General features: G+C 39.1%; 1 protein-coding gene across 1 annotated transcript; it reads left to right on the forward strand.

Annotated features, from left to right (window-relative positions):
• Window positions 1–2,981: 2,981 nt before the first annotated feature.
• Window positions 2,982–13,959, forward strand: bmp16 (bone morphogenetic protein 16). Its single transcript, XM_058079922.1, has 3 exons — window positions 2,982–3,335; window positions 9,224–9,576; window positions 11,329–13,959. The coding sequence occupies exons 2-3, from the start codon at window positions 9,231–9,233 to the stop codon at window positions 12,324–12,326; spliced, it is 1,344 nt and encodes a 447-aa protein (XP_057935905.1). The 5' UTR covers window positions 2,982–3,335; window positions 9,224–9,230; the 3' UTR covers window positions 12,327–13,959.
• The last annotated feature ends 207 nt before the right edge of the window (window positions 13,960–14,166 follow it).

Raw genomic sequence — 14,166 nt, forward strand, 5'->3', positions numbered from 1 at the left:
AAAAATAAACTTCCCTTTACCCCAATGCAGACTGGCCCCTTGCCATCGAGCATTTAACAAACTAGCGTCCACAGAAGGACCAGACCATGATCTGGCCTCTGAAATCAGAAGACAGGATAGACGGCTGGAGATTGCAGGCTGAACTAATTGCGCCTAATGATTAGCTTGGCACCTGGCAAGGCATCCTCCATTAGTGTGAGAAAGTGAGGCTGAATGTCAATGCTGTAATGTGCTTTCTGACAAAATAGCTGTCGCGATGCTCACAATGTAATGTAATGCAATGCCCACGGGAAGAAAAACAGCGTTTGGGGGGGGGAAGAAGGCTAAGAGGCTGTTAAGTCTGCCAGACCAAGCGCTTGGAAAACATTAACTGAAAATAAAATTGCCCAATGTTCTGAACATCTATGTGCTTGCTTGAGTGGTTTGATATGTGTCTGTTGATGAGTCTGTACCACTTTTAATACTTTTTACAGTTGCAATCCATTAGAGTGGACCAGTGGCGTCATTAGGCCTAAAATGTTCTTAAGCCCCCCTAAATAAATAGGTATTTTTTATTGAATTTTTCTTTTTTTTTTTTTTACAAAAAAAATCTCTGACAAATTTTATATAATAGGGGAAAAGCAGGCTAATAAGCAAGCCAATAAGCAGGCTAATACAAGCCGCTTTTAATACTTTTTACTGTTGCAATCCATTAGAGTGGACCAGTGGTATCATTAGGCCTATTTTAGGGGGTCTTCAGCCCCCCTAAAATGCTCTTAAGCCCCCTAAATAATTTGATATTTTTTATTGATTTTTTTTGTATTTTTTATTGATTTTTTTTATTGATTTTTACAAAAAACTCTCTGACAAATTTTATATAGTAGTGCAAAAGCAGGCTAATACGCATACCAATAAGTTAGTACTAGCTAATACTAGCCTACTACTACTACTACTAGTCACATCTTGACATGACCAGGAATCTGATCCAGTGGTGTCATTAGGCCTATTTATTATATAAAATGTTATTCAGCCCCCCGGAATAATTTGATATTTTTTTGTAATTTTTTATTGATTTCTATTTAATTTTGTTTTACAAATTTCATATAATAGGGCAAAAGCAGGCTAATAAGCAAGCCAATAAACTGGCTAATACTAGCCTACTACTACCACTAGTAGAAGTAATAATAATAATGATGATAGTAATAATAATAGGCTAATTAATAATATAATAATGATTATTATATAATTGATCACTGTCCACTGGGCAGAATGATTGCAGAGCTTGAGCAGCGGTTGAGCAGTGTAGATTGTGTGTACTTGTCCCCAGCGACCCTCGTGATGATAAGCAGTAGAAAATGTATGAATATTCATTTAGCCAGTTATTAATAACTACCATTGTAAATAAACAGAAAGACTGGAAATAATCCACACAATCCATGTTACACCCCCTCTTAAACAAGCACCCTTGCAACATACCGTACGTGTCATGCGATTGTTCACCTCCCACTAGTTAATTATGATGACCTTCACCTTGCATAATAGAATAATAGCAATGCATTTGCTCAAGCATGACTGCAACGTGTCATAAAATGAATGTGATTGTTCCTCCAGCCAGTGATTAATGATAACTGCCAACTTGCACATGACAGATAAATCGAAAGACTTCAAACAATCACTTGCTCTTGAGCGACCGCTTGTGTTTGTGTTATAGGTACTGTCTAATAATGAAGCTTCACCGACATGGATTGACTTGTAAACTACTAATAACTTTTTCTCTGTCAGAAATGCAAAGGTGTGTGTTGTAATGGTAATGGCAATGGTTTTATTTCATTTGAACATGCATCAGATTACAATTTAGTGCATCCCATAATTAGTTCACAGTTCCACATGTCCAAAAGGAGTAGGGAGAAGCAAAGCTTATTAAATCCTACCCCTTCGTCTGGTACTTTTACAATCAGTAACTGTTACATTTGTTCACTTCCTTTCCTAATAATTTTAATTTTAATTTTAATTTTAATTTTAATTTTAATTTTAATTTTAATTTTAATTTTAATTTTAATTTTAATTTTAATTTTAATTTTAATTTTAATTTTAATTTTATTTTTGATGTTTTGATTGGTGATATGACCATACAATGACATAATAGTAAGTGTCAATATAGTGATATATATAGCACATCATGACTGGTTCAAGACTCTTCATCCTTGTATTTAGCAAACATCAACTGCTTGTATTGTTTCTTAAATTGGCTCAACGTTGTGCATTGTTTGAGGTCCTTACTCAATCCATTCCATAGTTTGATTCCACATACTGAAATGCTATGGCTTTTTAACGTAGTCCTAGTATATAAGTGTTTCATATTTAGTCCTCCCCTGAGATCTGTTGTGATGAATGAGGTGTGTGTTCAGTCGTGTTTTTTGTGTGTTTTTTTTGTCTCTTCGCAGGGAGGCGGGCAAGCGATCCCTCTGGATGAGATCTAATATGTGAGACGATGCATCCCTAAAGCGAAAGACGTTTGCTCATGGGCCAACTCCATGAATACCAATGCCCTCCCAGCAGCACCCCGGAAGGACGACTGCACCTTGCTACTGTCTCCTTCTTCTGCCCAATCACAAGAGCAGACTGGGATGACTTCACGACCGCTGAGTCATCCATTCATACTTTTTTTTTTTTTTTTTTTGGTATGATAACTGAATGTATTTGCTTCCATTCACAGAGTCACGGGGGCCACGTATTTATAATGAAGGAGCCTGTGTCCACCAGCAATGGTGCCATTGAAACCCAGCAGGTGAGACAACTCATTTTGGTTATTTGTTGAATGTTACAACTTATATAACTTTATTTGGTTAACGACAGAGGATGTAAGAGGACAGGTAGCTGTTGAACACAAGTGGGAGGCAGAGAGAATGTGTGAGGGAGAGAGAGAGAGAGCGAGAAAGGGGGAGGAGATACAAAAGGGAGTAAGAGGACAGGGAGAGGGGACAATATAGTAAGAAGAGGGAGTTGATTCATTCAGAGAGACTCTCAGTGAACTGGCATGCACATTAGCAGCGGAGGGTGGAAGTGCAGGCGACAGAGTGAGGGAGTTGCCAACTTGCAGAACTCAGAAGGAAAGCCTGTTTTTTTTTATTTTTTTTTAAATCAGGCACTGACCTCAAACATGGAGAGAGCATTACACACGTCACATGACACAGACAGACGCTCGTTCCTACCCTAAGAAAGCAAGTCAACACAGCCCAAAACAACTTTAACAAAACAACTCTGTCCAAAAGGAGCAGGAGAGAGAGTCGAGGGATCGTAACACTGGAGCTCAAGGATAAACCATGGACACTGCATACATCACAACACACCTGGAGGTGAGTACTCGAGCAGGGGGTTTTCCTTCACTCTGTCGCCAAAGCGCATGTGTCATCAGACAGGAAGAAAAAAAAAATGCACCGCCTACTGAGTCGCCTGTGCTGTTATTTTTCCCGACAAATCCACCACAAGGTGGCGCTGTTATGAAACAGACTTGAAATTTCTCACACGCCCTCCTCTGTAACTTTTTTGTGTTTAGTCGAATCATGTCAAATTTGGTACACGCCTTTCCGGGGACTGACCAGCAAGGGTATGTGAAATTTGAGCAAGATTGGTTGAAAAACATGGCCTCCATCAACCAAAACGCTTGGGTGGCACTGAGCAACTACCGTATTTTCCGCACTATAAGTCGCACTGTTTTTCATAGGTTGGCTGTTCCTGCGACTTATACTCCAGAGCGACTTATACATGAAAAAACTGTTTATGTTACATAAACATTGGACACCTTTTCTGTTTATGTTTAGTTTTTGTGTAGCTCAATAACTATTGTGTTAGCATATGTAGCATCTAGTATCTAGTTAGCATCTATTCAGCCTGTTCTCTATTATTTTATTGTTAGAACTTGCCTTCCAAGAGGATGTAATGTTGGTTTTGGTCAAGTAGTTTGGAAAATAAATTACCCGCAAAAAATGCGACTTATACTTTTTTTTCGACCTAATTATGCATTTTTGGCCTCGTGCAACGTATACTCCGGAGCGACTTATAGTCCAGAAAATACGGTAATTGTTCATAAGTTATTCATTAACCATTCGTCGAGTGATTGTAAAATGCCGAAAATGTATGTTACATGGACGAGTGGTTAGCGCGCAGGCCTCACAGCTAGGAGACCCGAGTTCAATTCGACTCTCGGCCATCCCTGTGTGGAGTTTGCATGTTCTCCCCGTGCTTGTGTGGGTTTTCTCCAGGTAGTCTGGTTTCCTCCCACATTCCAAAAACATGCTAGGTTAATTGGCGACTCCAAAAAATTGTCCTGGGATAGGCTCCAGCACCCCGAGGTGAGGATAAGCGGTATAAATGAATGAATGTATGTTACATGCATGATGGCATGGCTTCCAAAGCAAGCGGACCACAAATGTCGTTTACAGTCAACCCTGGGGTGTCCTAATATTTTCACCAGACTAACTCCTGTTGTGAGTTGACTTGCATGTACAGTACACAAAAACGTCTGTTCTGCTGAAACCATTAGTCACGCTGATGCCAAACACACACACACACACACACACACACACACACACGCATGCACACATACAAACACAATCCAAACTCCAGCGCTGAATAATGTTCCCATTATGAGTTCAAAGAGCACCAGGTCATTTACTCGTAATATGCACGTCATGAGTAACTGTTGACGCCCTGAAAGTTTTTTTTTTTTTTAATGCAAAAAGCAGACAAGTCTGTTTTTCGTTCTTCGGCCTATATGGCTCTCTGGGCCGGCGCAACACAGTTGGTGGGTGGGAGTGTTGCAGCTTTCAGCAAGCTACTAGTGACATATGTCAATATTTCCACCCGTGGGGGGCAGGGGGCGGCTCCTGTATCCATAATGCACCTCTGCTGCCTTGCAGACTGGAGTTTGTTTTTTTTTTACCATCAAGAATGAAAGACATACAGTTTTGTCATAAATTGGGCCCCGTTAGATGGTGCAGGTGTACCTCATGAAGCGGCCGGTGTCTGCAACTTGTGTTTAGGTTGTCTTTTAGTCACAAATGTGACACTCACAACACCCAAAGCTACCAGAATATACAATTTATTTCCATAAGGTTGACTTATGAATTCATAATAAACAACAAAACAGACAAGACTTCTCTTTAACGTGTTTGGGGGAAGGCTGTTTAATGTGTGTGTTAGCTCACTGTGGAAAAAGACAGTAGTGGACCCACATGTCAGTTTGAAATGACAGAAGTACAGAGAGTGGAGAGCGAGCGGCAGAGAGGAGGAGGAATTTGGGAAAAGAAAGACGGGAAGAGCAACAGGAAAGGAAAGTTGAGGACCAGGCGTAACATGAAGACAGCAGCGGCGGATAAATCAGCCAGCTGCGGTGACACTCGGGGGCCCTCCATGTGCCGCGTTCTTCCGCAAAAACACCATTCATTTAATGCCCAGGAAAAATAGAGAAAAGAAAATAGCGACATTAATGGAGAGCTAGGGAGTGACGTAAAGGCCATTGAGGTAAAAGTGACGACGCTGTGAATGCAGAGGAAGGAGGAAGGGGAAAAGGCATGAGGGGGTTGAAATAAACAGATAAAAAGACAGTTTATCACTACACGTCTGCTCAGGAGGGGGTGGGGGGGTCAGGTCACGTCTAATATGTCTTATGGCATAGACAACCTTAAATCTTCATTTCACCTTAGCCCTAAAACATTCACCACACCTTTTTTTTTATTGCCAAGCCAATCATGTTAGGGAGCACAAAAAGGATGCAGATGTCAATATTATGGTTACACTTTAGATTAGATGGGGCCACACTGGGAAGATAACAACAACAACAAAAAAAAACAATCAGATTTTTACAGGAAATTTATTTTGAAGGTATCGGAATTTTTTTTATTAATATATATTTTAAATTAATAATTTTAGAATTACGTCCTATTTAAAAAAAAATATAAAAGTCATTTAAAAGGACAAATTAGCCGAATGACATAATGAAAGAAGTTGTAACATGATGAAAAACATGTTTTTGTTCTTTGAAGTCATAATTTGAAGCAGGTTTTCAGAAATTAGTCATAATCTCACCTTAAAATACAAATCATCAAAATTTTTTTTTACAGGAAATTTATTTTGAAGGTAGCAGATTTTTTTAAATTTTTTTATTACTAATTTTAGAATAAAGTCCTATTTTTAAAAAAATCTGATTTTCATAATTGTTTAGTACACAAAACCATCCACCCCTCCATTACATTTTAGAAAAATATTTCTTTGCTACTTTTATTTCAAATGTGCGTGGTTTCATTGAACACTTTTAAAATGTTTATTTTTAAAGTGTTTTTTAAATTATAGACTTTTAAAGTGCACTGCTGTGGAGGAGCAATTTTGTTGAAATACATTCTTTTTTATCCACAAGAATAAAGTTGTAATATCATGAGGAAAAATACATTTAGGAATAGAGATTTTTTTTTTAAGAAATAAATTATAATGAGAGAATAATGTAATTTTTTTTGTGAAAAATATTTTTTCAAAGCCATATTTTTACAATAATTAAGAAACTTAATAAAAGATATAATTCCAAAATACACAAAAATTGCTGAATTATAATTAATTTTTTAATTATTTTAAATATTTTAGGAAATTATAAATTACATCTATTAGAATTTATTATTTTTCTTTATAAATAAAATAAAAATGATAATTTATTATAATTATAATTTATAATTATAAGTTTAGTATTTATTATGAATAAATTATTAATTATAATTCCACAAACTCAAAGTAATATTTCTCAAAAATATTTTATAAAACTCCTATATTGATGAAAATGAAGTTGTAAACTTTAAAAAATAAAGGAAAAATTGTTAAAATTGTCATTTAAGTGAATGTCAAAATTCCAGCCTGAACCTGAATGCAACATTGCAACTGATTTGCCGGAGATGAATCAGGTGTTGTTATTAAATATTTGTTATATTTTTTAAAATTCTGGTTTGATACAGTAAATTTGACAAAGCTTCCAGATGAGATGACAACTTAACTATTTTATTGTTTTTCAAACTTATGCTCGCGTCTAACTGGACAAGTTCCTCAATAATCTTCATTTTAACGCAAGTTGTGACACTACTACGTTAGAGCTTATTCTCTTAGTTTGGCTCTTATTTTGCTAAAGCGTGAACCTTTGAACTCAGCATCACTTTTTTTTGTAGGTGAGGAAAATACAGGAGAGACGTTGTTGTCCTTAATCTGCTTTTCAAGGCTGCACGGTAACAAGGGAGAGGCTGTCCATCCACAGCATTCTAATCTGTAATTGTCCTCTGCTGCTGCCTTTGCCTCAGGTGAAACAGCCCTGGGTGGGGTTGCTTCTGCTGTCACAATTTAATGGATAGCTTGCAACAATCCCACGCTGCTGTAGAGGTGACTTTTTTTTTCTTCTTCTTCTTCTCGGGCCCTCGTGCCCTTTGAACCGTGTGGACTTGCACACACAATCACGTATGCATAAAGACATAAACTGATACGGTCACACCTGTAACCTCATTCTGACACCTTTTCTGAGATTAGCGGCCATCACGCCGTCATTACGCGTTCCCTCGTCCCATAAACACCGCACCTATCTCTGGCGTTAATCGATTCATAGCCTCGTAAAGACATGAGATAACGAGGCAGGACAAGGGAACACGCCTGGCTTTCTTTTGGCTCTTGCATTTTTGCAGGTTATTTCTCTGTTGTTACTCCTTTAATTGATGTCACCTTTTTACACCTCGCCTCGACCTCTGCAGGTCAGCAGGGATGTTAGCTCTTCTGCTGTCTAATTACAGGTTTACTTATTAACATGTGCACCATAGAGGGTGTCAGGGGGGTCTTGTAGCCCGGGTCGTAATTGTGCATACCTCCCGTTTTCCCAGGGAAACTACCTTTTATTCCTTGTTCCCCTCCTGTTTAACTAGTTTCCCCTAAATTTCCCCCAAAGTTGAGAGAACCTCTTTTAAAAAATGTTTTACTATTTACTAAACAAGTACCGCAAGGCCTGCTGGGAGCCTCCCAGCATGCTTTGTGGTACTTGTTTTGTAAAAAGTTGCTAAAACTACATATTTAGACTTTATTCTTTCATACCTTACTACATATTCTGTGTTGTGCCCCCCCCCGAGAGTTCAGCGTTGAGTGTCTGAACCCACCCCAGGCATTGCAGGCCATACTTTAACAATTTTTTTTCTGTCAAGTAGGGGACCACAAAATATGTTTGGGGCCGTGGGTTTGAGACCACTGATATAAATTCAATTCACGCCTAAAAATATGAATAATAAATAAAAATTATTAATATTATAAAAATAAAACAAACAAACAAATAAATAAATAAATAATATTATAGTGGGGCGGCACGGCTAGGAGACCAGGGTTCAATTCCACCCTCGGGCATCTCTGTGTGGAGTTTGCATGTTCTCCCCGTGCATGCGTGGGTTTTCTCCGAGTATTCCGGTTTCCTTCCACATTCCAAAAACATGCTAGGTTAATTGGCGACTCCAAATTGTCCATAGGTATGAATGTGAGTGTGAATGGTTGTTTGTCTATATGTGCCCTGTGATTGGCTGCCCACCAGTCCAGGGTGTACTCCGCCTCTCGCCCGAAGACAGCTGGGATAGGCTCCAGCACCCCCGCGACCCTGGTGAGGAAAAGCGGTAGAAAATGAATGAATGAATGAATGAATAATTATAGCTAACCAAACAGAAAACATTGTAAAAATAATAAAAAAATAGATTAACTTAAAAAAATATTCATCCACTAACTTAAATAAATTAACTTTAAATTATTATTATTAAGTTAATCTATGGACACCCAGACACAAAGAGGATGGAGGGTCTTGTAGGGAGTTGTTGACATTCAAGGGCGATGCTAGTTGCTAATATCAGGTTTTTGAGCTTTTCATTCATTCATTTTCTGCCACTTTCACAAGTGAGCTGGAGCCTATCCCAGTGGGTCACCAGTCAATCACAGGGCACATGTTGTCAAACAACCATAAATCTTCCAATGAACACCTCTCTTCTGGTCCCCTTGAAAGTCTTACAGGAGGAAATAACTGTTGGGGTCTGTATTTGGTGCTGCCTCCAAAACCACTGGAATTAACTGCCGCGGCTGTAGGCAACCAACCCTATAAAATGGCAGTTAAAGTTAAACCCAAGTGGTCAGCACCCAGCAGCTTTATCTACCTCTGCATGCCATAGTTACAGCCAGTTTGAACTCTCCCCCTCAGGTCCACCATGCTCCCTGCTAACCTGCTGCTCCTCATGGTCCTGCTGCTACCTCACGCCTCGTCAGGTCGCCAGGGTGACACCGGCGACATCGTTGACAATGGCACGCCATCAGACCCCACGCCGTCCTCCACCCTGGAGCCCGGCCTGGCTCGGACCATCCAGAGCCTCTTACTGAGCCGTCTCGGTCTGCAGTCGCAGCCTGATCCTCGGCCTGGAGTGCCGGTCCCGAGGTACCTCATGGATCTGTACCGCTTCCATCAACAGCAGTACCACCTTCTGGAGGACCCGTCCTTCAGCTTCCCCAGTCACCACGTGCAGCAGGCCAACACCGTACGCAGCTTCCATCACACTGGTAAGACCGCTGCTACGACATGACGTCATGCAATTTCAATTTCAAGACCTTTAGTCTCATGCGAGCGTCGTATGTTCTGTTTTATCTACCATGGCTGGTGTTTAAATCTACTTTACGACACATATCTGCTGTTTAACAATCAAAACATAGAATCCAAACACTTTGAGATAAGATGGATTACCGCAGTAACAACAAAATAATATAGTCATGCGGAAAAACACACCCCGTGGTGTAACTCTTCTACTCTTCAACCACTGCACACAAAAACATGCACCCCCACTGTGTTGCTTCTGCTATTATTTTTCTGACAAATACACCCCAATGGTGGCACTGTGATTCCCCCTTAAGTTTAGTGGGCTGACAAGCATGCAGAAATTTCGAGACTGATTGATTGGTTGGAAAAACATGGTTGCCCTCAAACTTTTTTGCAGTAGCACGGGCGAAACCTTAGCAACTAAACGTCCACAAGTCATTGGTCATTTGTCTAATGCAGTGATTCCCAAAGTGTGGCCTGTGGTGGTACTGCAGGTGGGTCATGAGAGGTCATTAAAAATATGATTCATTTTTGCAAAACATTTTTAAATTATTGTTATTGTAAAATATTTATTGCATGATTAAAAAAATATTTATAGGCCTAAGTAATAACCTATTATTATCAAGGTACTAATCATACTACTACTACTACTACTACTACTACTACTAATAATAATAATAATAATAACTTCTATTATTATTATTATTATTATTAGTACTAGTACTACTACTACTACTAATAATAATAATATAATTAATAGTATAATAATAACAGTACTACTACTACTACTACTACTACTACTACTACTAATAATAATAATAATAATAACTTCTATTATTATTATTATTAGTAGTAGTAGTAGTACTGTTATTATTATACTATTAATTATATTATTATTATTAGTAGTAGTAGTAGTACTAGTACTAATAATAATAATAATAATAGAAGTTATTATTATTATTATTATTATTATTAGTAGTAGTAGTAGTAGTAGTAGTAGTAGTAGTAGTAGTACTGATAGATAATAATAATAATAATAGAAGTTATTATTATTATTATTATTATTAGTAGTAGTAGTAGTAGTAGTAGTACTGTTATTATTATACTATTAATTATATTATTATCATTATTATACTACTACTACTACTACTACTACTAATAATAATAATAATAATAATAATAATGGTTATTATTATTATTAGTAGTGGTAGTAGTAGTAGTAGTATTCCTAGTATTCCTAGTAGTATAATAATAATAATAGTTATTATTATTATTATACTACTACTACTAATAATAATAATAATAGTTATTATTAGTAGTAGTAGTAGTATTAGTATTATCCCTTGTCACTACACAGAATAACAATTATTATAACAATAATAATAATAATAATAACTTTTATTGTTATTACTATTATAGCTATAATATTATTATTATTATTAAAAATACAAATAAAAATAAAAATGTTTGTGTGTGCTCTGTGACTTTTTATCCCTTTTTATTTTACAACATTATTATTCTACATTATTCTACATTATTGTTTTTGCTGGAGTAACCAAAATTCTTATTAAGGGCGACATAACAGGAACATAGTTTAAGTAATCATAATTGGTGATATTCTGTGATTATAGTGCTGTTTGTTTAAGCACATGTGACTTACGGACATGTAACTTAACAAATCAAATAACAATAATAACTGTTGTCTTTGTCCTCCTTAGAGCCCCTCACAGCAGAGGACCACAGGCACCTGCACATCTCCTTCAACGTCTCCTCCATCCCTCAGGATGAGAAGGTGCTCTCCGCTGAGCTCCGCCTCCTGCGTGTCGCCAGGACCTCCCTCAGACTGAACCTGTATCTCTCTGAGCACTCACAGGACGCCCGGCCCACACTGCTAGAGACAAGACTACTCACCGCTGGTCCTCAAAGTCAGAAATCTAGCAACCTCTGGGAAGCATTTAGCCTCAACCCGGAGCTCTTTGATTTAGCCGTCAATGGAGCTGGCCATCTGGGCTTCCTCCTGGAGGTCAGACCGGAGAACAGCAGCTCATCGCTCCCGGATCAGAGCTTCATAGCAAGCCAGGAGGAAGGGGAGGGACACAAGGGGCGTCACCTGAGGGTGTGCAGGTCTGTGGGGCAGGACGAGCACAGCTGGGCCCAAGAGAGACCCCTCCTCGTGACCTATAGTCATGATGGGCGTGGGGATCCTTTAGTCAGACATAGTAGGAGGAACCTCAGTGGGTTCCAGAGGATGAGAGGCAGGAAAGGGACAAAAGAGAAGAGGAATAGCTGGGATAGAGACCAAAAGTGGGTTGAAAACACAAGTTGGGGGGGTGATACAGGAAGTGAAAGCGGAAGGGTAAAACGAAACGGCAGGCGGGCCGCAAAGCTGAAACGCCTTTCCCGTAACAGATGCCGGCGTCATCCCCTCTACGTGGATTTTAACGACGTGGGCTGGCACAAGTGGATCATTGCGCCCAGCGGCTACGACGCCTTCTTCTGCCTGGGGGAGTGCCGCTTCCCCCTGGCCGACCACATGAATTCCTCCAGCCACGCCATGGTGCAGACGCTGGTCAACTCGGTGAACGGCGCCGTGCCGCGAGCCTGCTGCGTGCCCACCTCCCTCAGCCCCATCGCCCTACTCTACCTGGACCCTCAGGACCGAGTGGTGCTGAAGAACTACCAGGACATGGTGGTGGAGGGCTGCGGCTGCCGGTAGCGTGCTGGAAGGCGGGATGATAGAAATGTTGGCAGCATGAGAATGAAGCAGCTCGTTGTGTCATTTCAAATGAAATGAGAGCATAATATCTGTCAAAGCATGCTTAATCATCATAAGATATTATGCCGCTTTTCCATCGCATGGTACTGTCTCGGCTCGGTTCTGCAGAAATCACACTGCATTGAACGCATCAGTGAGAAGGAGGCAGGCTAACTGGGGTCTCTTCTATTTACTTCTCAGTGTGTCGCTTTGGAAGTTAGACATATTTTATCCGAGAGGAGACTGAGGGCAGCAAAAAAAAACAAAACACTGCCAATGCTGAAACAGTGAGACTGTTTAATTTTCCTCATGAGCAGCCACATGTTGACAGAATAAAAAATATATCCAAAAGGAGACTGAGGACAGCAGAAAACAGACATCTGCAACAAAATGGACTGTGGGGTATTTATAATGATGCAGCATCCAGAGCTAAGACACAGTGTTTTCTTTATTCAGTCAATTGTTGATACAAAAAATATCCAAGAAGAGACTGAGGGCAACAGAAAATAGGCCTTTGAAAAGTGACTGAAATAGAGACTGTGGAGTATAACACTGTAGCATCCGAAGTGGAAACACAGTGACACTATGTTTATTTTTCTCCATGAGCAGTCAAATGTTGATAAAATAACAAATCTATCCAAAAGGAGACTGAGGACAGTAGAAAATTGACATCTTCACCAAAATGGAGACTCTGGAGTATATATAATGATGCAGCATCCAGACCTAAAACACAGTGACACTGTGTTTTATTTATTCAGTTAAATGTTGATAGAAAGAATGTCCAAGAAGAGACTGAGGGCAGCAGAAAGCAGACACTTGCAGCAAAGTGGAAATTTTGGAATATAATACTGCAGTATCTGGAGCTAAAACATAATATTCACTGTGTTTATTTTCTTCATTCATAGTAACATGTTGATTGGGGAAAAAATGTCCAAAAGGAGATTGAGGGCAGCAGAAAACAGACGTCTGCAGCAAAGTGGAGACTCTGGAGTATAGTATCTGTACAGCATCTAGAGATAAAACACAGTGACACTGTGTTTATTTTCTTTGAGTCAAAACCAGACTGAGGGCAGTAGAAATCGGGCCTTTGCAGCAAAGTGGAGATTTTGGACTATAAAGCTCCAGTATCCGGAGCTAAAACACAGTTTCGCTGTGTTAATTTTCTTCATTTAGAGTCATATGTTCATTGAAAAAAATATATCCAAGTGGAGTCTGAGGGCAATAGGAAAATGGGCCTTTGCAGCTAAGTGGAGACTGGGGCGTATAATACCTGCACAGCTAAAAAAAAACACACACAGTGTTTATGATCTTCATTAGCAGGCAGGTACTATAAATAGTAGTGATAGTACCTGCTTTTGCCAACAGAAAAGCGTCAAACCAGCAGAGCCGAGTAGGTACCGTGTGTGGAAAAGGTGACGTTGTTTCGAAGCAGTGATCCACGTGGTTAGCAAAAAGAGCATGGCATCATAACCTCACAGGACCACATGGTTGCTGCAATATTTGCAGAAACCACCAAGAAGGAAGAAAGGGTGCTGACTGCAAAGACCCTGAACGCACCATTATGTCACAAGCTATTAAAAAAAAAAAAAAACAACAATGATGAAAATGACAAGGCTATTGTTTGAATGTACTGCTACTCGTCTACATTCCATTATTATTTAAACAAAACAGACTTTTCATACGTTTCTTTACAGACCGGTGTCGTGATTCCATTTAATCCACTGCAATTCTAACTTAAAGGTTATGTATTTAAAAATGTGGTGTATTTAATCTTGATGATATTTAAAAATAATAATAATTA

This window comes from Doryrhamphus excisus, chromosome 8 (genome assembly GCF_030265055.1).
Source record: "Doryrhamphus excisus isolate RoL2022-K1 chromosome 8, RoL_Dexc_1.0, whole genome shotgun sequence".
NCBI lineage: Eukaryota > Metazoa > Chordata > Actinopteri > Syngnathiformes > Syngnathidae > Doryrhamphus > Doryrhamphus excisus.

Bases quoted from the DNA above. Each gene is read 5' to 3' on its own strand.
- bmp16 (XM_058079922.1), top strand. From the start codon at position 9,231: ATGCTCCCTGCTAACCTGCTGCTCCTCATGGTCCTGCTGCTACCTCAC. The intron at 9,577-11,328 runs GTAAGACCGCTG...TGTCCTCCTTAG, and splicing joins ACGCAGCTTCCATCACACTG to AGCCCCTCACAGCAGAGGAC.